General features: G+C 35.2%; 5 protein-coding genes across 5 annotated transcripts; 3 read left to right on the top strand and 2 right to left on the bottom strand.

Moving 5' to 3' along the window:
• Positions 1-1,056: 1,056 nt before the first annotated feature.
• LOC110414968 (E3 ubiquitin-protein ligase ATL31-like) lies at positions 1,057-2,416 on the top strand. Its single transcript, XM_021426394.2, has one exon. The coding sequence runs from the start codon at positions 1,099-1,101 to the stop codon at positions 2,242-2,244; it is 1,146 nt and encodes a 381-aa protein (XP_021282069.1). The 5' UTR covers positions 1,057-1,098; the 3' UTR covers positions 2,245-2,416.
• Positions 2,417-5,804: 3,388 nt separating this feature from the next.
• ERCC1 (nucleotide repair protein) lies at positions 5,805-9,583 on the top strand. Its single transcript, XM_021426955.1, has 9 exons — positions 5,805-6,097; positions 6,521-6,653; positions 7,134-7,237; positions 7,682-7,781; positions 7,997-8,073; positions 8,372-8,471; positions 8,610-8,681; positions 8,757-8,825; positions 8,966-9,583. Exons 1-9 carry the CDS (start codon positions 5,856-5,858, stop codon positions 9,296-9,298), a joined length of 1,230 nt encoding a protein of 409 aa, XP_021282630.1. The 5' UTR covers positions 5,805-5,855; the 3' UTR covers positions 9,299-9,583.
• Positions 9,584-11,292: 1,709 nt separating this feature from the next.
• Positions 11,293-14,580, bottom strand: LOC110415415 (Protein kinase superfamily protein). The gene is made up of 6 exons (XM_021427063.2): positions 14,076-14,580; positions 13,457-13,701; positions 12,745-13,130; positions 12,267-12,399; positions 11,884-11,973; positions 11,293-11,771 (listed from the first exon to the last, which is right to left on the bottom strand). Exons 1-6 carry the CDS (start codon positions 14,401-14,403, stop codon positions 11,610-11,612), a joined length of 1,344 nt encoding a protein of 447 aa, XP_021282738.1. The 5' UTR covers positions 14,404-14,580; the 3' UTR covers positions 11,293-11,609.
• Positions 14,581-16,733: 2,153 nt separating this feature from the next.
• Positions 16,734-19,539, bottom strand: LOC110415344 (glycosyltransferase family protein 28). Its single transcript, XM_021426967.2, has 4 exons — positions 19,283-19,539; positions 18,348-18,537; positions 17,842-17,941; positions 16,734-17,317 (listed from the first exon to the last, which is right to left on the bottom strand). The coding sequence occupies exons 2-4, from the start codon at positions 18,525-18,527 to the stop codon at positions 17,061-17,063; spliced, it is 537 nt and encodes a 178-aa protein (XP_021282642.1). The 5' UTR covers positions 18,528-18,537; positions 19,283-19,539; the 3' UTR covers positions 16,734-17,060.
• A 28-nt stretch (positions 19,540-19,567) lies between these two features.
• Positions 19,568-26,040, top strand: LOC110415468 (putative E3 ubiquitin-protein ligase LUL4). Its single transcript, XM_089783440.1, is given in 6 exon segments — positions 19,568-19,657; positions 21,966-22,062; positions 22,065-22,188; positions 24,142-24,652; positions 25,103-25,201; positions 25,304-26,040. Coding segments are annotated over 6 exon segments (948 nt in total). The 3' UTR covers positions 25,331-26,040.
• The last annotated feature ends 508 nt before the right edge of the window (positions 26,041-26,548 follow it).

The following is a 26,548-nucleotide window of genomic DNA, read 5'->3' as shown; positions in this document are numbered from 1 at the left end:
ATTTACGATTCTCAAAAAGTTTATCTTTTCTTAGTGGACTGAAGGTACCATATTTTCATATTAAGGTTTTTACAAATAAAAACAAGAAGTTTCTTCATCTTGGAACCATTTCATGTTAAATAATAACATATTGAGTTGTTTGAAGTCTATATAATTTTTTTAAAAATTTTGTTTAAGACACGTAATTAGTTTAACTTGATAAAATAGCTATTAATTAGTCTGGATAATGTTTGATCTATGTTATTTTATTTTGTAGAACCCTAAAGCAAGTTTAGTAGTAATTAATAGTATTGGTAAAATTTTTATAACTACAAAAATCGCCATGAAAGTCTCTTTCTTTTGCATTAATTATACATTACCAAACAAGAGTAGGAATGGCGATAGGTATCATATAAATGGATATTTCGCACTATCAGGAAGATTGGGATGCTTTATAAGCAGGTACTCCTAATCATTTTAAAGTATCTATTATTTGAATTTGATTATAGATAATAAAATTTTTAATATTAATATTAATTTTTATATTACCTTTAGTGTATGTATTACTTATAATTGATAAAATAAACAGTTTAATTTATAAATCATCTAAATATAAAATTAACTTTAAATTTAATTTTATTTTTAACTAATAATATATATAAATAATTAAATTATATTTTTATTATTGAATTTTGGTCTAACCGAATTTTGTAGTAAATGTCTACGTCATTTTTAATTAAAATTAATGTATTCAAATTTTAATCAGATTTTGATTAAATTATTATTAATCTAACTCCGTAAGATATAAATATATTAAAATATTGGATACCTTCGCCATTATTATTGTTATCGTAGAGCTCATTTCTACCTCACAAATTGTACAAAATCGCCTTTCTTTGGAACCTTCCTTGACAAATGACTTACACCCACCCTTCCCATGTGGCTCACCATGGCTGACCCGCCAACATTCATCGAAGAAACACCAAAGATGCTAACTCCAGCCATGGACCCCACCCCCCTCTGTACGCTTTCTCCTTCCCCTGTCTCTCTCTCATTTAAAACCCTCTCTCCCTTCTTTCTTCTCAGACTCTCATTCATCCAAATGCTTCTCATCCTACCATGTCGTGCACCGCCAAAAATGGAATCGTTTCTCTTCTCGTCTTCTTCCTCTTCGTACTCCTTTCACCGCCTCCCTCCGCCGCCCAACCGATCAATCAGAGCGACGAGCGTTACTCCTACGCGCGTTTCAGCCCTTCCATGGCCATAATCGTCGTCGTTTTGATAGCTGCTCTGTTCTTTATGGGTCTTTTCTCGATTTACATCCGGAACTGCTCCGATTCCAACGCCAACAGCGTCCGCCCTGTAGCTGTAGGAGCAGGCCGTTCGCGACGCGGGACGCGCGGGCTTGAAGCGTCGGTGATCGAGACTTTCCCCACCATGGTTTACTCCGAAGTTAAGGTTCATAAGATCGGGAAAGGGGTTCTGGAGTGCGCGGTTTGTTTGAATGAATTTGAAGATGACGAAACGCTGCGTTTGATACCCAAATGCGATCACGTTTTCCACCCTGAATGTATCGACGCTTGGTTGGCTTCTCATACCACTTGCCCCGTCTGTAGAGCAAACCTCGCTCCTCAACCAGGTGATCCAGTGAGTCAACCCACCGAGCTGAATAACACCGCTGCCGAGTTAGACCTCGAGGCTCAGAACGACGGTGAGTCGGAAACGGAAGAAGAAAGGAGAAGAAACAATAATGTGAACTGCGACGTGGAGGCCCAAGTTGTTCCGGAGGTTGAAGTAATCAGTTTGAACCGAACTTTAAACAGGAACCGCACACGTGGATCAAGATCCAGCCGTACACGGAAACTCTTTTTCCCGCGGTCTCACTCCACCGGACACTCTTTGGTCCAGCCAGGTGAGAACACCGACCGTTTCACTTTGCGTTTACCGGCCGAGGTCCGAAAGCAGTTTATGAAACGGGAGCTGAACCGGGCACTGAGCATGGTGGTGTTGCCCAGGGAAAGGAGTTCGCGGCAGGGGTACCGAACCGGGGAAGAAGGTGGGAGCAGTAGGGGAAAGTCTTTTAGGCGGCTGGAGAAGTTGGACCAGGGAGTTAAGTCGGACCGGTGGGTGTTTAGCATGACACCACCGTTTTTCAGTAGAGCATCTTCCATGAAGTCACCAAAGGTGGCGGCCAATGATGGCGAAGGAACCTCCTCAAGTTTGCCGGTTGGACCGGTGGGTGACTCAAGCCGCCCTCCGGTTTAATGGCTCATTAATTTTTTTTTTAATTTCCCTAAACAATTTTAATAGTTTTTTTATATTTATAAGTAATTTTTCGACTTAAAAGCCACGGCTTTGTGTAGATATGTACATTGTCTATGCAATGTTTTTCCTATCAATTTTTTGTTTTTGAATATATTTTTTGTCTTGATAAAAATATGATATCCATATATTTTATATTAAATTTTAATTTTTATAATATAAATATGTAATATTTTTAATTAAAAATGCAAAAAAATTAATTTTTTAATTTAATGATATTAATTTGGCTTTGAAGACCAATGTATGTAAGATCACAATCATGGTAGACCAAGTCGATAAGAAAATTATCTTTCCCAAGTTGTACCAAATTTTTCAATTTTTTTTTTTTATTATTAAGTCTTGATTGCTAGTCCAAATTGGAAATGTTGTGAAGGAGACAAAGTCTTAGAAATCATTTGCCGGAGAAGCAGACACCCTTTTAAGGATAATTTTAATAAATGTTATAGATTTGTACGATCAAGTGTTGGATTGGAAGTTTTTGTTTTTCAGAATTAGAGAAAAATAAAAAAAATTATATACCAATCAATCAAATGTTTATATATTAAATTTTGAATTAAAACTTAATTATAAATATTTTGTGATTTTGAATTTTAATTTAATCAGGGTTTGAAAATTTTTTATTTTTCAGTTCTAGAAAACTGGGTAATGATAAAAGAAATTTTGGTTTGCTTTCATAATTGGAGAAAAATGGGGTAAAAAAACCCATTAATTTACCATTGCAAGTGTGTAGGGAATCTATTCCGAAACTTCCCCAAGTCCTGCTCATGCTTTGACAACTTGGGCAGGATATTTCAAATCACACTGAAATTCACCTTGCAAGTTAGGGTATTTCATAACAAAAAATCTGCTTTCGTTTTATGTCTCGTTTGATATTTTTTAAAAAATAATTTTACGTCATTTACTTAATTTTATATTATAAGTAAAACATTCAAATTTGAATCTTAAACCCTAAAAATAAAAATACCAAATGAAGTACTGAATAAGGACAAAAAAAATTTTACAGCCATTTGGATATAGTTACTTCCCATTTTCCCCTTTTGGGTACCTGAGGCCTTCATTTGAGCTTGATCATAGCCAGCACATCTCTTTGACTATAGGTGCAGTGATTTGCACATGACAAAAGCCTACCACAAGCAGACAACAGCTATTGTCATTGTAACTGAACAAATAATAACATGAGCTTTGTGCTTCTAAGTGATGCTTTTCTTTCTTTCTTTTTGGGTGGGGGTCTGCCAGAAATCAGAATTAGGAAGACTTTATGACCTCCCCAAGCCTTGTGCATAGAGGGGTTTGAGGTCATCCCCACTGTCCAAACCCCATGGCTAATGCTGGTCTATGTGCTTCAACATCTAGGTTAACTAGGTTTCCTGTGGATAATTAGCTTTTGCAAGCCTTATAGGCAATGAGGTATTCTTGTAAAGATTTGGTAGTGATATCAAAGAATATGATCCTTCCCAAGCTCCTTTTCTGCTTAATTAAACTTGGGAACTAGTTAGGAACTAACCACCTAATAATATTAAGTTTGCATGAGATGATTTCGTTTAGTTATAAAAGTCTATATTCATGTATTTAATTTTTTTTATTTTTTATATGTTCGGAAGATAAAACTTTTATATTTATATCCACATGTATATATATCTGATATAATTATTTAAAAAAAAAATGAAAAATCCAAAAAAATATAATCTAAAACTCTTTCTATTAATTAATAAATCAATACAAAGAGGAACAATATGAGAATGGCTGGTTTATTTAATGCTTGTAGTATACCAGAAGGTAGAAAATCATGATATTTTCTTCAGGTTTAATCAACATATCAAGAGGTCCAGCCAGAAAGAATTATTCTTTGATATTGCTTCCTTCTTTTGACAAGATCCATCTCAAGTTATTCATGTTTCACATGAGAACAATTATATAAAATCATGAATTGAGTCACTGATTCAATTCGGAACAAAAATTGATCGTCACTTTTCGGCATCACTTTCGATTCATCATTGGGTATATCATTTCATGACCAGAATGCAATAAAAGAAATGTGCCTAATCTTTAAATCAAGTTTGGTTAATAATTTTGTAGAAAAAAAAAAGAAAAAGAAAAGAAAAGAGACTGACCTAAATTCTTTAAGTTTAAAACAATAATTGTCCCATTTACTATACCAAGGATTTTTTGTTGCCACTGACCGAAATGCTAATAATGGTAACAAAAATCAACTTTTAATTTAATTAATTAATTTCTACACCAACAACAGATGTTATATAGCATGGTAAATAACAAGTTAACTTGAAGGAACATTAATTTTTTATTACCTCATTAATTGATGCATGATTTCCTATCTAAAAAGTAAAATTCGAATTTTTTTCTCTAATTATAAAAAAAATTAATTTTTTATTTTTTTTACTTAATTACTTGAAAATTGTCTAGCTACTCTCAGCCACTGTAAGTCTGCCCATCTTGTATGCATTGAATGACACTATAACTATATATCTAGGCATTAATTTTTCTTTTTCCTCAAAGCGAAGAACAAATATAAAAGTCAAATTAAGATATTTAAAGGCATTAAAAAACAGTAAATGCATACAAGTAACCATTCAATGCTAACTAGAGAGTAGTTGTGTCACCAAGTTATTGTAAATTTTATATGAGAAAGAGTTGTGTTACTTTAATGCATAGTTGTACATATACTTAACCACCCTTTCCATATGATAAATGAGAAGGTTCTGCTTAATTCTTTTCATTCATATACATAGGAAATACAGCCTCCCCAATTATTATTATTATTGTTTGCCACAACCCTGTCCTAAAGAAAACCTTGGGTCATTAATTTACAAGCAGGTATGATAATTCGTGTTGTCGTGTCATAATTATATTGTGTTTAATTAGATAAGGTGGATTCGATAATTCGTGTTGTTGTGTCATTAACATATCGTGTTTGGATAGAATATTAATAGTTGTATAGGTAAACACAAATATAATATGATTAATTAAACGGATTAAGATTCTAAGTACGTATATAAATATATTTGTTATATGTATTATACAATACGACACGATTAATATGTTTATTAGATAAATTGAGTTAAATTTTATATAACACAGCACGATTACGACATAATAATCCTATTTAAACACAGTTAACATAATTAATTTTTTTAAATCGATATCATAATCGAATTATACGAGTCATACTATATGAATTGACATGATAACACAATTAATTAAGTAAACATGTCATATGCAGGTTAAGCAAGTTTAACCCATTTAAGACACGAAATACGATAACATTAAATCCAAACTCACTTAACTTTGTATTTTACCATATCATATTAACATGTTGTATTCAAAATTGTCAAGTACCCTAAATATGGTTTGGATTGAAGAGCTTCCTTTTTGGGCCAGGTCAAGCTTCCAATCTGTTTTCCGGACCAGCCCAAACAAATTGGATTATGAAAACTTACAGGAGTTGGACTTAAGGCCTGGCAACCTGAAAGAACTGTGTTCTGTTTTTCACTTACTCTTTGAATCAACAATCCGGCAGGGGAAAGTGGAAGAAGGAGATGGAGAAAGAAGGAGAAAATCACAGAGAAGAAGACCAAAACAAGAGGAAAACACCAATAGTAATAGGAATCCCATCATATAAAGAAGTAATAGAAAGCTCTCAAATAAAATCAACCCCACCTTCTCTTTTCACTCCTTCTCAATCGTTTTCCCAAGCCTTCAATTTCATTAAATCCTCTGAGTTTTACTCTCCTCCTCCGGCTCCTCCTGCCCCCAGCAGCTCCGCCGTTTCCACCCCAAGGTAATTTCTTGTTTCTTGATTTTAACTTAACCCTTTGGTCTAGTTCCACTCTCGTTTTTGTTTCAGTTTTGGTTTAGTTTAGTTGAGTTTGTGCTTAAAACTTTTGTTCTTTAAATCGAAATTGGCTGTATTTTTCCGGGTTTTTAATTTATTTATTTTTGGTTGAACCCTTTTGTTCAAGTTTCCTTTTTTTCGCCATGTTTGGTTTAACTTATTTGAGTCTTCCATGAATAAAAGTTGGTTTTTTGAATTGAAATGGTTTTTTTTTTAATTTAATTCTTTTGATTAAAGGTTCATGTTTTTCTGTTTTGGTTTAGTTTGTTTGAGTTTGTCTTGATTAGGAAACTAGATACAATTCATAAAAGTTTGTTCTTTCAATTCAAATAGCTTATGATTTTTGTTTGCAACTTTGGTTAATTTTAGACCAGTTGGTGAAGCCAATGTGCCTTCTTCTTCTGCTGCTGCTGCCGCCTCTGCCTCAGCTTTCCCTGCTGCTGCTTCATCATCATCGAATTCTGCTCAGAGTCGCAATGCTATCCTCGTTAGCCATAGGCAGGTGATGCTATATAATTTTGGCGTATGGCATTGAAATCAATAGCTATTGTTTTGTTTTACCTTTTTTCTTTTTTGTTTATCTTTTGATGAGTTCATTGTCAGTTAATCATCAACCATCCCCTTGTTTTGGTGTGAAAACCATTGCTAGGCAATATGGTTTACTTTGGAGAAGTTATTTCTCACTTGTTTTTGTTATTATCTGTCTCCGCTGTTTCATTGTAATAGATCTTTCTTTTATTTTTTAAAGTTTTCAATTCATTATCAACATTTAAAATTAAAAATATGTGAACTGTTAAGATTGTCCTGAACTGCAATGCAAAGCAACTTATAATCCTAAACCTCCTGAGGAAGAATCTAGCTTCATTCAAAAGCTGTATCATAGGACAGATATAGTGAATCGTTTTAACAAATATAACTTTGATTCTTTTCGTCTACCTTCAGTTGAGTAGCCTAAACGTGGATGTATTTTCACCTCATGCAGAAGGGTAATCCCTTGCTCAAACATATCAGGAATGTGAGATGGGCTTTCGCGGATATTGTTTGTGACTACATGCTTGGTCAGAACTCATGTGCTCTCTATTTAAGGTTAGAACTACTACCGTATGGCTTAGTAGATTAATATAACAGTTTTATGTGCCTCTAAAGGTGGAGAGCAAGTGTTCTTTGCATCGTAGTATGTTATCATGCATAAGATTTCTATTTTTATGCAACCTTCTAAAGGTCAATGAGGAGCAACTTAATAAATCAAAATAAAAATGATTAAAAAGCAGTTGGAGATTTTAGATAAGATTCCATGCTCTTCCCAGCTCTTCGTATATTTGAAAAACTATAGGTTTTTCTATCAATTTTTTTTTTTTAAAAAGAAACTGTAGGTTTTAAGAGACAAAAGTAGTTATATATTTTTTAGTGAAAGATGTTTTGGGCTATTCTTCTATGTTCAATGACTTGTTTGGTAGGTCTATTAGTTTCTTTCTTCTGTTGAAATGTGCTCTTATGAGTCCAGCTCATTGAGTTCATTCCTTGATGCAGTCTTCGATATCATTTGCTGCATCCGGACTATCTATACTACCGTATCAGGGAACTACAGAAAAACTTCAAGCTTCGTGTTGTGTTGTGTCATGTTGATGTGGTAAACCTCCCTTCCTTGTGATGATCTTCTTATATCTTTTTGATTGTTTCCTATAATTTAAGGATTCAAAAGAAAGAAAAAGGGTGCAGGCTGACAATATTCCTTTGTGTGACAAAGTAACAATTACTCATTTGTTACTTGCCCCAGCCATCTTCCCCAAACAAACAAAACATGATACCTTGTTGCTTATTGTTCAGAGTTGTCTTTTATTGCAGGAGGATGTTGTTAAGCCTTTGCTCGAAGTTACTAAAACAGCTCTGCTTCATGATTGTACTCTCTTATGTGGTTGGAGGTATGGTGAAGATCTTTTGATGCTTGAAAGAATAAATGCTAAACTTTGTTTGTGAATCTAAATGGCAATATAATATTTTCTAATCATTGCAAGTTTTACCCTTGTTATAACCTTTCTGTAGCATTTATGTCCAAAGATGAGTTGCTTTACTTTTTTAACCTTTTATTTAGTCTCTACTATGCACTTTTTTCTATTGAGTTGGAATACTGTTACAGATGAATTTATTGGAAAAGATGGACAGAAAACTTGCCTCAATATGGTTTTCTTGACAGAACTTTCTTGCTACTGTTTGGTGTAGCTTGGAGGAATGTGGTCGCTACTTGGAGACCATAAAAGTATATGAAAACAAACCTGCAGACCTCATTCAAGGCCAAATGGATACAGACTATTTATCGAGGGTATCATTTTTTCTCTTCTTTTGAAGCTTGGTCTCTGAATAAATGTGCTTACAGACCATTATAGTTTTTTCTAGACTAATTTGCAAGGTGCAATATGATGCAATTTTTAAGCTGAGATTAGTTTTCTTGTGATTGTAGCTAAATCATGCTCTTACAACCATTCGACATGTTAACAAGACTGATGTGGTCACTCTTGGTTCTACATTCGGGGTGCGTCTGTTGTTTCACGCCTAAAATGTCAGTTTATTTGTTGGTTTATCTGTCCTGATTATCATGTTTTGGCAGACTCTGTCTAGTATCATGGATGCATCAATGGAAGATCTGGCTCGATGTCCTGGCATAGGAGAGCGGAAGGTAAAAGTATTCTAAGTTTTTATATTTTGAGAAGCCATTTTATTGGTGGTTCTTTTTGTTGACCCAAATTACTGCATAAAAATATTGTCTTTATTTTATGGGTTCTGTTTAATGTTGTTTCTGAATTCTTGATGGATCAGGTAAAACGCTTGTATGACACTTTTCATGAACCATTCAGGCGTGTAATCTCCAGCAACCCTCCTGTTCCAGAAACTCCAGTCCCCAAAGATGCTGAACCATGCTCAGCAAGTGAAGTCACAGAAGCAGAGAAGGATACTGAAGATACTAGCAAGCGTAGGAAAAAGGAACCTGAAATGAATGTTAAATTAGCTCTGACTGCTGCTTTTGCCAGGTATGCTGGTAAAATTAGTAAAAAGAACACTAAATCAGAGGGTAAGGAGGGAGGAGGAACCAGTGCTGCTGCAGAACCAGTAGCTGCAACTAAGAATTCGAAGGAAGGGGTTGAAACTTGAACTCCCATTTGCTACTTAAACCAATCTCTGACTTGCAAGCCTGGAGAGGTGCAAACGCTTGATGATTGTTGAGCTTCTATCAGATAGGTACTTTGCCGGATGTGGAGAAGCTGAAGTTTATATTGCTTACAAATCCTGAATTTTTTGTAATCTTTTGCAGAGGTTAGAAATTCAGCCGGTTAAGAGTGTAAATTTGTAGCATGTCTATATTGTTTTGAAACAGGATGTAATTTTCATCTGTTGACCTTTGTTCTCAAGTAATGAAGAGTTTCAGAATGAAAGGCAGTGATATTTTCACTGGTATTTATTCTTTTAAGCAGAACATGCATCATAAGTTGATTCATTTGATGTAAAACCAAAGCAAGAAGAGTGTTACTTCCTGCTGCTACTCTACCCTCAATGATTTTTATATTGTGTTTTTATCGGAGATTCTAACTATGAAACTTCACTGTGATTAATTGACAAATTCTAAGAAATGTGATTGTTTTTGGCGACCACGATTCTTATAGAAGTGTTCCAAAGTTTTGCCGAGTGCCAATCACCTGCTTAATGTTCTGTATCCCAAATGTTAATCGGCTTATGTTTGAAATGGAACAACTAGATAATATCTTTTGCAGCTGTTCTTTGTCATTCTTCACATTTTGCTTTCAGACGTTAAGGTTGATAGCCTGGGCTACCTGTTTCCATCCTTCAGAGCCAAGATTAGATCAGTGGATAGCCTTGGAGAAACCCAACATGATGTATTAAATACTAAAGATGGTTTGTTTCCTTTCTTTAAAAAGAAACAATAAGAGAGGAAAATCTCATGAGAACAATTCCCCAACAACTTCCTGTTGGTTAGTGCCTAGTGGCTACCAAACTATGTTTCACCCAATTCTCTCTCATCTTTCTGTATAAAAGAATGAATTCTTTTCGAAGGTTTTCTTGCCATGTGCCAGGTTTGTCATTAGCAGGATGGGCTAAAACAAAACCCCACGATTTCTAAGTCCAGAGAAATCGTGAATTGTTCTGTTTACTGTTCTGTTGTGACAACATAAAATCTTGGCACTTTCTTTCAATGAAGCTTCCTGTTGGTACTCTGTCCAAATTCCAGATAAGAGTGAAAATGATGGAGCAACAAGAATATTAGAAAACCTTGTAAGATTGCAAGCCCATCCCACTGCCTTAGTCTCATAGGAACATCTAGCCTAGGTTTTGGCCTGCCATGCTATTAATTTTGTGACACTTGTATTTTTGTTGCTTCATGTCTTGTAAGCTGTACCTCACCATGAAAATTACTGATATGTTTTTGGTAAAATCCCTCTTTGGGCTGTCTCAGGTCTTATGCTTTTCCACATGTTACGGCCCTTGATTCACCAACAGCACTGGATTGAATATCAATAACAGGTCTCTATCTTTCTGCTATCTGCCTTGCTGCCACTAACAATAATTTGTCTCTTCCCCATGAGTCTTCTGGGGGCCTATAGATTCCCACTTTATTGGCTTTTTTAGTAGCTTCATAGCTTTAAACATAAAAGATCTTATAGCAACATTCTCTTAACCAATCTGACATTCTCACTTTGTTAAAGAACTGCTAAGTTCTGCTCCTGCCAACCTTTTTTTTCTCTTTTCTTTGGGTTTCTCCTTTCATGAAGGAAGATGGAATTCATATTCCTATACCTCCACTGGGCATATCTAGGATTAGAAGAAGTAATTCTCTCTGGCCCTTATATCCAGAAGAACAAAAAAGACATACAAGTAGTTGCACAGCATCAGACAAAGTGTACTGTCCGAAGATTCCAGCTTTCATGTGGAGCCAACAAGGCATTGATCAACCTAGTGATATAGGCATTGATCAAGCTAGGTTGATTCTAAAGTCCATGTCACGACTCCCAAAGTTCCCTGCCCTTTTTTTCAATTGCAGAATGCTGATACTCTTGAATACCAGAAATTTTCCATTCAAATCTACTTGCACCTTAAGAAATTATAAACAGTTACAAAATTGCAAGGCAAAATTTTCATTTCTGAAAAAGAAAATAATATTTCCTTTATTAATCCTTTTTTATAACAAATTTTATATCGGTCTACAAGAATATGAATGTAAAGAAGCTTGTCTATGGCTCATTGGAAAATCACTTCCTTCTGATTCGAGTGCAGAAGTATCACCTGATGTGACATGCTTCTACTTCTTAGGCAAGCTTCAATGAAGGCTCCAAGAACTGAAAGCAACTGCAGTTGCTAAGGCTGTTTAGTACGTTGTCGATGCTTTTGCTTCTTTATGCAACCAGAAGAACAGGCAAAAAATTATTTGATTCTTCGAGTCTCAAAGGCACTAATACTTGGGAGTAGAGGTTTGACGATAAAATCTAGAGGGACCAAGGGAATTAATGGAATTGCAATTTTTAACTAAAGGGATCATTGACTGTACAACATCTACCATTAAAGGTCGATAATCAGCTTCTGGTTGCACACACATTGCAGCAATAGCAGCTACCTGAGGAACAAAATATGGGGAGATAAATACAAGGTTAGTCACCAGCCCGGTGAGGCTGTTCATTTGATAAATGTGACAAGCACAAGACTAATTTCATAGAAGCAAACTTCACCTGAATTAGATCCTTCTTTGAATACTGTCCTTGTATAGCTGGATCAACCATTTCAGCTACTTTATCTCTGTTAGTTAACCTCGGAAGTGCCTGTTAAATTATCAAACTTTGGAACATTATTTAACAATCTTTAACCTATTCATGACATTGAAATCAGAGGGATCAAGTCAATTTTATTGACTGTGGTAATATTCATAAAACCAATTATGTAGTGCCTCTAGTTGTCTCTGAACATTGCAGTTATAAATTCAATTTGAAAGAAGTAACATGGTTAAGCTTTTTCCTAAAGCTCTTAAGATGTTAATAAGATCAAAGCTTTATTACTGCCTGTATAGCTTACTTCTGGAATCTAGGAAAGAGAATGATGGCTTTTGGCCACTAACCCATGAAACAAGGACATGTTCTCCAGGAGGCCTCTTGATATCAACTGGCACACGGCCTGTCAAAAGCTGTAAAAGCACCACACCATAGCTGTACACATCTGATTTTGTGGTAAGTTTGCCTGTTGAGGCATATCTGCAGCGCAAAAACTCATGAAACAGCTTAGTTATTCTTGCCAATGCTATACATTTTTCACTAGAATTGAATGCAGTTAAGTATTGCCAATACAACCAAAATCTTATGAACGTTTTGGATTTTGAATATTGTTCCTGGAAAGTCATTTAACTGGTCTAAGGGTATGGGTTTTTTCTCTTCCCTAAACAATCTTCATTAAATAAGAAAATGACAGCTGCCTAACAAGGACCTTGGTAGATGCCCATGTGCAAAGTTGTGCATAAGATTGTATCTTCATCAGTATGGCAGTAATAATCTGATAATGAAATAGAGATGCATAAGCATGACACATGATGGAGCACTCACTCTGGAGCTAGATATCCAGTGGTCCCCAACACACGTGTCGAAATCTGACTGTTGGTCTTGTCTGAGCCCATTTTGGCCAACCCGAAATCAGACACCTTGGCTCGGAGGTTCTGATCTAGTAATATATTGGTGCACTTAAAGCCACGGTGGATAACAGTAGGCACAGCATGCTCATGGAGGAACTCAAGGGCCCTAGCACAGTCAAGGGCTATCCTTAACCGGGTTCCCCAATCCAATGGCCTATATTGACTGCTGGGATGATGAAGATGCTGTTGGAGGGTACCATTGGGCATGAATTGAAATATTAGAAGCCTATGGTGCTGGTCAGCACAGTAGCCTAGTAGCTCCACTAAGTAAGGAGAGTTGAAGCGGCTTAGTAGATCCACCTGCAGAAAAAGTGTGATACTATATTTCAACCCATGTGCAAGGATTGAATAGAACTTGCAAGTTTGAGCATTTTAATGAAAGATGGCTGAAAATTTCTATGCATATGACAGTATAAGAGTGTTGACTTTATGCTTAGATATCTGAAATTTAACTTAAGAATTAAATGTGTTGACTTTAAAAACCAGAAACAATAAGCTTTTTTCAAGGCTGCATCATTAGAACTGACTCAAAGCAGAAAACTATAAACAAGAAAAAACAGAAAACCAGAAAGACACCAATGAAAGGAAACAAGCTGGGAACAATGCTAATAAATGAAATCATTCACCTCCATCCTGAAAGCATGCTCCTCTCGCTTTCCATCTCTCTGCAGCCTCTTAATTGCTGCCACAGTACCATTAGCAAGGGTTCCTTTATACACCACACCAAACCCTCCACTGCCTATAACATTTGCCTCACTGAAGTTATCAGTTGCCAATTCCAGCTCTTTGTATGTGAAAACCTGGACCCCTCTATATCTACTTGGAGGCGTATGCCCTATATTTTCTCCATATAGACACCTTGCCTTCACATCTGCTCCAGTTTCAGGCATCCAAAAAGATCAAAGTTTATATAAATTCCACAATAAGCAAAAAATAATCATAATAATAATAATTAGAAGAAGTAGAAGGATAAGAACAGGAAAAAGATCTGCTAATGATGTTACAGATGCCAAGTTTGAGTCCAAAGGTTGTTATAAAATCCATTTCAATATACCAAATCACCTTAAGGGTATGTTCAACAATTTTATCTATTTTCATTCATAGGAAGAACAGAAAAACCCGTTTGAAAACTTTAAAGTGAGATGACAGGTAAAGAACCATGTTCAGTTTTCTAAGAGATGGTACTAATGAACTGTACTATGAGTGTTGAATATGAAAAATCATGTTTCGAAAATGGATACTTACCTGGACTAGAATTGAAGTCTATAGAATTATGAGCAATGAACCTCCTGCTTGCGTTGTTGAGGCTGCCACTTTCTTTGCAACTCCCAAGTTTTCTGACAGACTTAAGTCTCCGGAGCATTGCTATGATTAGAAATATTGCAAAAACTACAATGATTGAGATGATGGATATGATGATTATAACGATGAAGTTTAAGGAAAGGTTGGTGCCATGTTGATGGTTTTGTGATTTAGAATGGAAACGATGGTGATTGTGATGAGTATGGTTTTTAGCAATACTAGGCCCTGGTGGCGTTGCAGGTGGTGTAGCAGCAATGTTGCTATCTTCCATGGACAGAAAAAGCAATGTAGCAAACAACAAAAAAAGTTGAATGATGAAAAGGAAAGAGGAAGATGAAGCGAGAGAGAGAGGTAGGAAGGGTAAGGTAAGGTTTTGGAGAAGAAATGTGTAGGGGTGGGGAGGTTGAGTTTCCTTCCTAGGAGGGCACTTTACCTGTATGGCCACAAAAGAAAACTAGCTCCCTTCTGTCTGTCCCTCGTGATAAACCAAGTGTCTTATGTACTTCATTCGTCCATTCGTTTGTAATTTTCTAACGAATGGTCGTTGTCCTTGTATCAGAAAAGATTGGAAGCTTTTGCCACCATTTCACATCAATTACTTATATCCAAATCATTTGCTAATAATCGACCTGTATTTTGCTCAATTTGTGTCATCCATGTCCTTATCTCAGGACCCACACAACGCTTTCCCGGATGAACCTTCCAAGTCACAAAATATAAGAACAAAACTCACATAAAAGTTTGAATAATGGATCCATTTCCAGCACTTAAATCCCAGTTCAAACAAAATATTATATTTAACAAATAAATATCTTCTACTTTTATTTGATATTCCTTTTCATATTTTTACGTCGCGTATCTATATTTACGTTATCAAATAAAAGTTTTAATACATAAATCTTGCTTACCTGTAAACACCAAGTTCGGCACTAAAGGAGTACAACGAATTTCTATTCTCATTTACCCTGCAGACCAAAAAAATACCATGAGTGTATAATGTGCAAAAATTGTATCAATTCTAATCTTTGGGTGGTTTATGATAAGTTTGGAAAATGACTTGTTGTCCCTCAAGAAGGATAGAGAGGATAGGGTGGAGTTTATCACCACCACCAATCAAATTGTAGCCTGACCCATGGGTAGGAAAATTAACTGAGCTGTCTTACCAGAATGGTCCAGTCAGAGTGGACAGAGCTCAGCAAACTTCTTACTAGGAATCTGAAATGGAAGTGTTGGCCATCTTGGTCATAGGGTTTTTTTTTTATCCTGGGGAACTGTAGAAGGAAGTTGATACAAAAAACATAGATAATAGCAAGTTCCCAAATTGTTTTTGTCTAATACAGTAAACCTTATTGCCTAGAGAAGAGGAAAGAGAGAGAGAGAGTGAGATTTTCTCTTTGATGGACTTGTCACAGACTCACATGTGCTGCTCCCCAGAGCACACAAAAACACCGAACCAAATCCGCAATGGCTGCATAGAATTCAGAGAAACCAGGATTCCATCATCGAACAGTCCAGGGAAAAAAAACTATAATTTGTAGACATGAGATGAAGGATTATAGTAAACTATGGAGGCTCGGTGTCAATCACGAGAGTTCTCTAGCTTCCACAGGTTCATGATTTCAATCTCAATTCTCTACATGCATTATGTGGTACTGAAAGTTAGTATTGAATAATCATGACATACGTGACTATCTTAAACAGTTCTTAAATGGATATTATTTCGTATGTTTTGCATGTGAAATGCTAAGATTACCATGCAACAGCTCATCTACTTGCTTGACTTTCAGAGTCTCCAATGCCAATTCAGCATTGTCCTGAAAAGGACTCTGGATTATCCCATAAGCACAGAAGAGAAGGGTCATCAGATAACAGAATCCAGTTTGCATTACTCAAATTCCATAATTATTGTCGCATGGGACAAAACAGCAGTTAAAATTTCCAACATAAGCTCCGAAATCAGCGGGTCCTGTGGGGAAAAATACTTTTGAAAATGTTTCAAACGTTAATTATCCTGTAGAATAATCCTGCTTTGGTTCTTGTGTAAAGTTCTAGCCATGGATGGAAACCTTGATGATACAAGCAATGGTTCAAGCACCAACCTTGCCATGCAAAAATCAGGAAATATCACTATAAACAGAAGAAAATCACTATCTGCAATGGTAGGCCCTGTTATCTCTCTCTCTGACCTGAGTCCTTCCTCTCTTGAGTCAGAGAGATGGTCATCGTCATCGAAAAGTAACAGAAGTCATGTGGCTGCCACGTTTTCGTACTAATAGCCGCTGCTGGAAAGAATCAAATTTCAAGTAGGACCAAGTCCAGACTAATGAAAACAAGATACTACAGCATTGCAAGCTCAACCTAAAGCTCTCTTTCAGATGTGAATGACGTCAAACCCTGCAAATCATGTGACCCTTGCTTGATTTTTGCATCAACTGTTTCACTGACAAATACAATCAAATAGTAACTACTTACTAATTATGATCAAACATTTGCAGATGTATCGCACTTTTCATGCATTTGCACTGTGCTATACCTGACGAACGAAGGACACGACTTATTCATACACTAATTATCACCTGCTGTTAAGCCAAAGCCAAACCATGACATCAACCAAAACCACTACCTTTTAACACAAAAGGCCAGAAGATTTCCACTTTCCAAAGGTTAATATAACAGTACATGTTTCTAGACTATCTGTCACGCGGCTGACAATTTGTAAGAATATATGACATCTATGCAAACTCAAGAGGCACTATTCTGCCAGGGGAAACAATTTGCAATATAAATATTCAGTTAAAGCCCATTGGATATATTCAATGGAACATCCAAATGCCTATTACTGCATTTTTTGGAACATAAAGTACAGACAAGAAGTTTCCCCTAGGCTTGCTAACTTTCTGAATGAAAGTTTTATTCTATACACTCTCATCAATCTTCTGGAAAACCAAGAAACCTATTTATGAGTTTGGCCACTGGTGTGGCATCTCCTGGAGAGTATGGAAGGAGAGACTCCAAATCCATACTGGCTATAGTTTGATGAAGTGTCTGAGGACGAGCACAATATAAATGTTTTCTCTCTGCCAGTTCTTCTGCTAGTTCACTCTGATGATTATCCATCAAATCTTCATTGACCACCACAATTAGAGGTTTGCCAAGCCGCAGGGTCTCAAATATGCTCCCAGAACCTACACAACAGTTGGAAACAGTTCCTCATCAATTTTTTGAGAAGTTATAGAATTAAATATATACAACTATCACAGAACTATTCAATGACAACCAAAAAATGGGATTTAAGAATAATGAAACAAATCTTTAGGTTACAAATTCAAGATTGTGCCATGTCAATGGTGTGTTGCATCTTTGGATCAAATCTGAGAGACAAACAGGTTCGATGGTAGTGTATTTACAGATTTACTTGAATTCTCTCAAGGAGTTAGGCTATTATCAGATCCTAGTAAATATGTTCACCAACTCAATTAACCATACATGGTCAATCTAGCCGATGCAAAGAACATGATAATATGATCCTGGCAATATGCCAAATCCTCAGATATTCTTTTTGCTGAAGGAATACACAATTCTACAGATCTTGTACAACCAAGAAGCATGCTCAATATTTACGGTAAAAATAAACAAAGATGAGAGTGATATACAACTTTTGACCAAGAAGGATAATAACAGCGTGAAAGAAAAAAAAATCAAGAGCCACCTGCATGACTGATTACAAGAGATGCTGATCTCAGATGGTCAGCAATGCTTGATGAAAATGTGAAGTAGTCTACAGCCAAAGATCCATCATCACCAATAGACTGCATTAAAAAAAAAAAAAAAGCCTCAGGAAAATCACACAAATAAGAATACAAGAAGATAAAGCAATCTTCTGTTCAGAAAAAAGTAGTTGCATTGATTAATTTGGATATCTAAAGAAGTAAAACTCCATTTTTAGTATTACATTTTTGAGCCATTCATATTTGCCAGCAGGCCTATCAACAAAAGTGTGAATTCCTTAACATAGAATCCTGTTGGAAGATTTTGATACTTCCCTAGATGTATTCTCTCCTTTGAACTCATATCCCTAAATCTCACCCATAGCACAAATTTGATCAAAGCAATTACAAAAATCACTTCTTTTTTTCCCATTAAAGAGTACTGATCACTATCTTATACAAGTTAAAATGAAGAGCTACCCACTAGTCACCTAAAGTTCTTATATACCTTTTCAGGAAGATATGATCCTCGACCCATTTGAATGAGAAGGTGAGTATATCCTCTTCTCAACAACTCATCCTTAACTTTCTGAGAATCCACCACTTTAACAAGCACATCAAAACATGTTGTTCCCACAGTCACAAAAACCACTCTCTTTGGCTTCACACTGTCCTCGGCCTCTCCCATTTATAATCACCTACAGTTCCCACAACATACACAAAATCTTTTATTGACCCACATCATAAATAACCATATTCAAAGCCAAAAAACCAAACTTTCTTAAGAAAATCAACAATAAACACTCTGCTGAATCACCTACGATTCCACAATATACAGGAAATCTGAGATTAACCCAGATCATAAACAACCATATTCAGGCTAAAAACCAATTTTTTCTTCAAGAAAACCAAAAACAAAAATTTTGCAAAATCAGCAATATTTCTCACTAAAAAGAAAAAGAAAAAACTATATTTCTCACTGTACATAAATTCTGTAATCACCCAACATCATCAATAAGTACATTTAGCCTAAAGAACTAAACATTTGTTCAAGAAATCAGCAAAAATAAATTCGTCTGGAATATTTTTCAAGCAGGATAAGATCATATTTTTCCAATTTTGTGAAATTCAAATGTATAGAAAAGAAAATTAAATAATCCCAACGAACAAATCTTCTTCTTTTTTTAATTTAAGGGGTATAATTACGCTATCCTTCTACAGCATTCTGATGCAACTGAAATTCCCAATTAAATCCATTTTTTCAATAAATTAGATAATTTCTTGTTTACTAAGATGCAATAAAGGTTCAAAGAGCAAAATATTGCAAATTTTCAACAAATTTGAAGTGATTTAGCTTTTCTTTTTCCAACACTCGAAATTTAACATAGTACAACAAACTAATCCCAAAAGAGCAAAACAAGAAAAATCAAAATCGCACTTTACCCTGAAAATCGTAAGAGTAGCAGCCGCTTGGCCTCCCCTTGATTCTCCTCGTAGCCAAGGTTCACTCGCACCGGATTCTTCGTCGATCGGTCTTATCGTTGGGACATTGCCGATGTTTTATGGTATCAGCTACTTATATTTTCCGCCAGTTTTGTTACATCTAATACTTAAAACTACTCAATTTCTCATATCAAGACCTGGATTTTGGGAGAATGGTTTTCATGGATGTGTTACTTTAAAGCTTCAAAAATTAAAAATTAAAGAATTAAAGAAAAAGAAAAAAAAATGGCGAACGAGAGGTCGGACTTGGTATTGATTGAATATTGGGCTGACTTCAGCGGATTCGGTGGATTCGGTAGAAGCCCAACAGGTCAAGTTTGAACCCAATTAAATTTTATAATTTTTATTTAAAATTATTTAATAATTAAAAAATCATTTTTAATGAGAGTTGAAATTAAAATTTTTATTTATAAAGAGGATACATTTTACTAATATATAATAAAAAATATAAAAAATAGTAATTTAAAAATATATATGATGAACAATTATATCTATTTTTTGTTAATAAAAAATTTTACTAATATTTATACTTATATAATTATAAATTAAAAAAATTAAATATTTTGTATCATAGGTTAGAACTTAAGCCCAACCTTTTATGATCTTAAACATTAAAAATAGAGTTAAAATAAACTTATGAATCACAAACCCACATTCTCAACTTAAAAGAGATAGTAGAGGAATATACCCAAACCTACTGATTTAGGTACCTCATTCAATTGTGCAACACTCTAGTTGCATTTACTCTTTAATCGTAAAAAAGAGAGACTCTTACACTGGTTCAGATTTATCTCAATCTTTATATCTTTCATGAAGATCCATATCAATGACGATTGGAGTCTACTCACATCTTTAAAGGATTCAGGTTTATTTTGATACCAAACGTCAAAAACCAAAATTTAAATCCAATCTCATGTAGAGAGACTCTTACATTAGTCTAAATCCACTTCAACCTTGTATCTTTCATTGTAGTGGCTCTTTAATCATAGAAGATAGGGATTTTTACATTAATTTAGGTTTACCTTGATCTTTGTATCTTTGATAAGGATCCACACCAGTGAAGATCCAAGTCTGGTCACATCTATGAAAATTTTGACTTACTTTGATATTAAATGTTACAAGGCAAAACTTAAACCTAATTTTGTATAGAGGGGCTATTATGCTGGTTAGAATTATATCTCTCATGGGGATCCACATCAATGACGATTGGAGTCTACTCACATCCTTAAAAGATTCAAGTTTATTTTGATACCAAATGTCAGAAACCAAAATTTAAATCCAATCTCGTATAGAGAGACTCTTACATTAGTCTAAATCCACTTCAACTTTGTATCTTTCATTGTAGTGGCTCTTTAATCATAAAAAATAGAGATTTTTACATTAATTTAGGTTTACCTTGATCTTTGTGTCTTTGATAAGTATCCACATCAATGAAGACTTGATCCAAGTCTGGTCACATCTATGAAAATTTTGACTTACTTTGATATCAAATGTTACAAGGCAACTAATTTTGTATAGAGGAACTATTACGCTAGTTAGAATTAGCTCATTGTATCTTTCATGAGGACCACATTAGTAAAGATCCGAGTCTATTCACATCTATTAGTAAAGATTCGAGTTTACTCACATCTGTGAAGATTCAAGTTTACAAGTTTATTTTGATACTAAATGCCACGGATCGAAACTTAAATCCAATATCGTATAGCATTAAACTCTAGAAAAAAAGTGATGGAAGATCCATATAAAAATTAAGACTCACTTCATTTCTTATTGATGTAGGATCCATAATATTTTAATTATCTAATTATATATTGAATTTTATAATATTAATTTATCAATAATTTAATATTATTAGAATTAAGAAAAAAAGTTTAATGAAACTTACCATTAGATTTTTTATTTACAAATTAAATAATTTCATCAATATTTAAAATAATATATAATGAATAAATACATCTATTTTTGTTAATTAATATTTTATATATATATTATAGATAAAAGAATATATTACTTTGATTGTCCAACAATTTTAATGGAAATTCCCTTATTTATTTCATTCCTTTCCCTTTGTCTGCTCTCTTGACCAAATCTCTCAAATCCCCCGAATCACAACCCTTTCCCCTTTTCATTTATTTATTTATTTATTAATAATTATTCCTGGAAAAATAAAACTTAAATAAATATTTTAATTTAAAGGGGAAAATAAAAGAGATAAAGAAAAGTGATTTGATTTGGTCGTTGATTATTCTTCCTCCCAAGTCTGAATACCATATAACACTTCAATCGTGTCTTACAACTTCGAAACTCAACCAAGCCAAAACCCTCTTCCTCCGCCATGGGACATGATTTAAGCAAACTAAGAAGAACCCGTCACCCGTCAAACCCAAACCCGGATTCCTTCTCTTATTCCATCATCATCATCTTCGTCTTCTTCTCCATCAACAGGAGCAGCCGCCGCCAATGATACTAACAATAATTCAACTACTACAATACCAACTTCAATGCGGTTCTACTCACACCATCCAACTCCTTCTTCTCCTTCTTCTGCCGCTGCTTTGTCAAGCCAACCGCACGCAAGTAGTTATGTTTTGCAGCCAATGCACCCACCCTTCTCCTCATCCAGTTCACCAAACCATTACCACCCTCCTCCTCCTCCTGCTTCTCTTCTTCACCTGATGGCTCCAACATTCTTTTCCTTGGGCCCACCTCTTATGTTGATCACGAAGTGCCAAGAAGATCAAGAACGATGTCAATATTCACAAGACAGTATAAAGACTTTTCCTTGATGACAACAGCCTGGATTCTCACTTGGTTTCTTTCACTTTCGATGCTCTTGTTGATGGCAGGTAAAACTTTTGCAGCTTTGCCATACTGTATGGAAGTATGCCTTCATAATTCATTGGATAACTATATTCGATTTCATTGACGGGGTGTTGATGATTTCTGTTTTATCTATATATATATTTAATATATATATATATATATATATGGATTTTGATTCTACATGATTTCTGTTTGCTTTGTGCTATACATTGATTTACATTTGATTTATGAATTTATGTTGGCTATGGTGATCAAGCAAATTAATGCTGTCTTGTTGCAAGTGGTCTAGAAGTTCAATCTGATCATATTCAAAAGCATTGCTTTCACAAGGGATTGAGTTAATATATTGGAGGGTTGGAGGTCATGTCAAGTTGAATAACAAGGATTAGAAAATTGGGAGCAAAGACAAATTTAAACGGCAATCAGTTGGAAAGGAATACATTAAGGATTGACTATTTAACAAAGTTTTTGACAAGTTAAGTTAGAAAAGAAACAATGAGGTTTTAGATGATTTCATTTCCTTCTAGAGTTTCTTATGCCTTACGGATTTGGTGTATTGTGTTCTGGCAGATTAATTATGTTTCTATCAGTTCCAGTGTTTCATCATATTGTCCCTGGGAATGATGCTAAGTTTTTTTTCCTTGAAAGTGAGGAATTCATAGAGGTGACATACTTGTTTTGATGATAATGATTCCAACCCTCTTTTTCACTTCTCAAGCTTCTTTAAGAAAGGGAGACACTGTAAAGAACATTAAACTGTACTTGATAGGTATCGATCTTATATTTTAAGATCTGTCGAAAAAGGTATCAACGCGGATGCACCTTTGATTGTTCATACTAATGTACGAGTTAGGCACAAACAGCATTCTATGGCAAAGAGAACTGCAGGGCACCCCGTGAGATGACTTAATTAGCTGGAAAAAAAACCGAGCTGTCTTGATAGAAGGTGATTTTTTGTTTTTTTTTTTTGTCTTAGCACTTAGATAGTTTTTCTATTTATGCATAACAATTTCTTTATATGCTTGAATGATGTTTGTTTAAATTCAAGTGCCCTTAATTCCCTTTGCAAAGCTTAGAGTTGGGGTGGGGGAGAGTGACAATTCGTGGGACTTGGGCCAAGGAAGATGATTATTTGATCTGTAGCCTAAAGGCCAAGCAAGGTATGGCCGAAGAAGCTGGCTACCTTGATGTTGTAGGGACACCTTGTAGTTTCCTTTACAGGGAAGATTGCATATGGTACTAGTTGTATTGTAGATCATTGAGATATTACATGAGGAACTGAAATGATATCTTGTCTGATTTCTAAGCTTCAAGTATATGATCCATGTTCTTATAACTAGAAGAAGAGTCAGAAGATTACCTTTTGTTGTTTTTCACTTACGATTATCAGTAATACTCAGAAAAAATTTATGGGAAAATTTACCCGGTATATATAGTCTATTTATATGTTTGCTAAATTGCATCCATTTGTCATTGAGTTTTGAGTTGGTTATTAATCTTGTCTGCCTAACGGAACAGATCATATGTACAGTTGGCTGCACACCCAGTGCCTTCTTCAAATTATTCTTTCCATGTGATTTTTGCCCCTTTTTTGATTGTGTTGTGAACTTTAATCTTTCTATGAAGTGCCTATGATGGACTGGTATTACAAGTTGTTGGACTGCAAACTGTTAATATTGCACTGATGGATTAGTGCTAAGCAACTTCTACTTCTATTTAAGTCGTCAGGAATGAACTGAACTGTCTGAATTGGGTTCATTTTCTGCTTTCAAACCAAGAGTGTTTGAGGAATGATTGAACTTGGATAAAACAGATATGAGTTTGTTCTTAATCATATCTTTCTACTCTTTTGCTGGGATTATAAGATTTGTTCTAAAGGCTTGTTAATTTTCCATTGCCTAAGCTTCAGACTTATCTGTTGTTAGACATGTTAATACTCCAAATATGTAACAGTTTTCCTCTCGTCTTGGTGACAGTATCACCATATTTTACTTTGCCAAGGAAGGACCCAACTGCACGTTTATGCCACTGTATCCTGAAATATATATGCCTAAGACAATTCCATTCCAGAAAGGCTTGGCTCAGAAATTCTGTCAGCCCTCAGGAACTGGAATTGACCTTGGTTTCTTTGAATTGGGTCTTCTTTCAAAACCCTCAAGGAAAGAAGACATTTTCCCACTCGTTATCTCTGCACAAGCAAGTTTGCCATCTTTCTCAGCAGGTGCAGGGCTGGATCAACCTCCACCAATCGTGTCCCCACATGCACAAATCACTCAAGCTGTCCTGAAGAAAAACAATGAGGCCCATTTTCAGGTGAAAGTAATCAGGCAAATATTGTGGATAGAAGGGATTCGATACGAGCTCCGTGAGATCTATGGAATTGAGAATTCTAGTGAACAAGGTTTTGATGATAGTGAGTCAGGAAAAGCATGCGTGATTTGCATGACTGAGCCAAACAATACCGCTGTTTTGCCTTGTCGACATATGGTAAGAGTCCCCATCTTAAACCATTCCATCTTTCTTGGTGTAAACCAGTTAAGGAATGTTTCATTTAACTGCATACCAGGCTAGGAAAACATGTTCTTCATTTGTTTTAGCGGGTGGGAATTGTGTTTATCTAGGTTGCATGACACTGAAGCATTACAGTTTCACTGTTATTTGCACTGGACTCAATCAAGATAATCCTAGTTCTGTTGTGTTTGAGAAAAGACAGTCCAGGGTTCTGGATTGTACCATTCAGTGCATTAGAATCTTTTTTACAAGGCTGTTTAACCAAAACAACATCTTGACACCCCATTTCAAGAAATGGTCTGAACAATCTGCAGGTAGACTGTTTTTAACTAAACCTATCCAGGGCTATTGTGTTATCATATTTTTCCTATGCAAATAAACTCCATCTTTCTCTTCCTGCATTACATCCAAATTTTTCTTTACCAGTGTATGTGCAGTGGATGTGCTAAACAATTGAGGCTTCGATCAAAGAGGTGTCCCGTATGTCGCCAACCCATCCAAGAACTAATAGAGATAAAGATTAAAGTAAGAAAAAATAAAACAAAATCTATATGTTCCTGAAGAAATTCAGAAGAATTTGCCTTTAGCATTTGCATTGCCTTACAAGCTCTAGATTTCTTATTGCAGAGTCAACCTAAGCCAGCAGCAGTTTAGAAGGATACCAGAAAAAAATGCAGAGGACTCATTGGAGGGAGACCTTGTTTCATACAGCTTTTGAAGTACATATAATATTCATGAGCATCTTCAGTTCCTTCTGAATCGTTAAAGAGATTCTCACTGATGAAGATTAAGGTTTTCCAAAGAATTCAAAACTTTGCCTTTGTTTATACTTGAAATTTTGGTATAGTTTCACATTGCTGGTACAGTTAACATACAAAGGCAATGCAAAGAAACGATGGTTTTTTCTTTTGCTTGGAAATGTTTCTAATAAATTCATCATACTGTTTTAGAAAGAAAACAACCCTACTGAGTTAAAGCTGTAGCCTTGTTTCTCTTGCTCTCTCTCGATGTCTTTCTCTGTCATAATCTCTCTGAGGCTTATGAAACAGGAGAGGCAGAGAGAATATTTGGTGTGCAAGCATGCAGAAAAAGGAAAAGATACTGGGAATGTCTTAAGTCTAGGTGAAGATTGTTTTTGTTGTGAGAAGAAGGGGACAAAAGTGTGAGTCTCCTGTCATTGAATAGTACCCAAAAGTGAAAAAAAGAATCCAGGTTTTGTGCTTATTGTTTTTTAGAATTCGAATCTTGGTTGGGATTGTTCTTTACAGCAAAATGCTGGCCTCGATTTTCATGTCAGCTGGGCTGCAGCATTTGAATGACATTAGAATTCCCTCTCTCGCTCTTTCTCTCTCACACATACACAGACATTCAAAAGTAAATAAAATAAGTTAAACCTATTTCTTTATTCCCATGCACATTGCCCTTTAGAATGGTCATGGTCAAGCTACATTTTGCTTTATTGGACAGCTAGCCAGCAGAATTCCACTTCCACAGGAAACCAGCTGCTGGTCTTAAGAAAGACTTTTCTAGATTCAAAATCATATTCATAATATTTTCTAAAGATGATAAAACTTCCAAATTATGTTTAGCAGAAAACCAAGTCTTTGATATGATTTATCAGTTACCTGCAGTGAATCATATGTATATAGCAGTGAATTAGGTATTGTTAGGACATCAAGCTTCTTTCATGGCATGTGCTAATCCTGAATGCATCACCAAAAGTCTTAAGGTGTTGGAAACCTTCCAAATCAGAAACAGTTTGGGGGTATGTAGAATCAACTTTAATAGTTTTAGTTTGAAATTTTGGCTTTAGGCTAAGAATCTGGCTATGAACTTGATAGATTTGATTCAATATGGAAACTAAAACTTGAT

Source organism: Theobroma umbraticum, unplaced genomic scaffold (assembly GCF_002168275.2).
Source record: "Theobroma umbraticum cultivar Fairchild unplaced genomic scaffold, ASM216827v3 scaffold_147.0, whole genome shotgun sequence".
Classification (NCBI taxonomy): domain Eukaryota; kingdom Viridiplantae; phylum Streptophyta; class Magnoliopsida; order Malvales; family Malvaceae; genus Theobroma; species Theobroma umbraticum.
The sequence above is the reverse complement of the archived record's forward strand: the minus strand, read 5'-3'. Positions and strand labels throughout refer to the sequence as shown.

Excerpts from the sequence above, each read along its gene's own strand:
- LOC110414968 (XM_021426394.2), top strand. The coding sequence starts at position 1,099 with ATGTCGTGCACCGCCAAAAATGGAATCGTTTCTCTTCTCGTCTTCTTC.
- ERCC1 (XM_021426955.1), top strand. The coding sequence starts at position 5,856 with ATGGAGAAAGAAGGAGAAAATCACAGAGAAGAAGACCAAAACAAGAGG. Across the intron at positions 8,682-8,756 it reads CTCTTGGTTCTACATTCGGG|ACTCTGTCTAGTATCATGGA; the intron begins GTGCGTCTGTTG and ends ATGTTTTGGCAG. Across the intron at positions 8,826-8,965 it reads CTGGCATAGGAGAGCGGAAG|GTAAAACGCTTGTATGACAC; the intron begins GTAAAAGTATTC and ends TTGATGGATCAG.
- LOC110415415 (XM_021427063.2), bottom strand. The coding sequence starts at position 14,403 with ATGGAAGATAGCAACATTGCTGCTACACCACCTGCAACGCCACCAGGG. Across the intron at positions 13,702-14,075 it reads AGACTTCAATTCTAGTCCAG|ATGTGAAGGCAAGGTGTCTA; the intron begins GTAAGTATCCAT and ends AAACTGGAGCAG. Across the intron at positions 12,400-12,744 it reads ACTGGATATCTAGCTCCAGA|ATATGCCTCAACAGGCAAAC; the intron begins GTGAGTGCTCCA and ends TTTGCGCTGCAG.
- LOC110415344 (XM_021426967.2), bottom strand. The coding sequence starts at position 18,527 with ATGGGAGAGGCCGAGGACAGTGTGAAGCCAAAGAGAGTGGTTTTTGTG. Across the intron at positions 17,942-18,347 it reads GATCATATCTTCCTGAAAAG|TCTATTGGTGATGATGGATC; the intron begins GTATATAAGAAC and ends TTTTTAATGCAG. Across the intron at positions 17,318-17,841 it reads TCTTGTAATCAGTCATGCAG|GTTCTGGGAGCATATTTGAG; the intron begins GTGGCTCTTGAT and ends ACTGTTGTGTAG.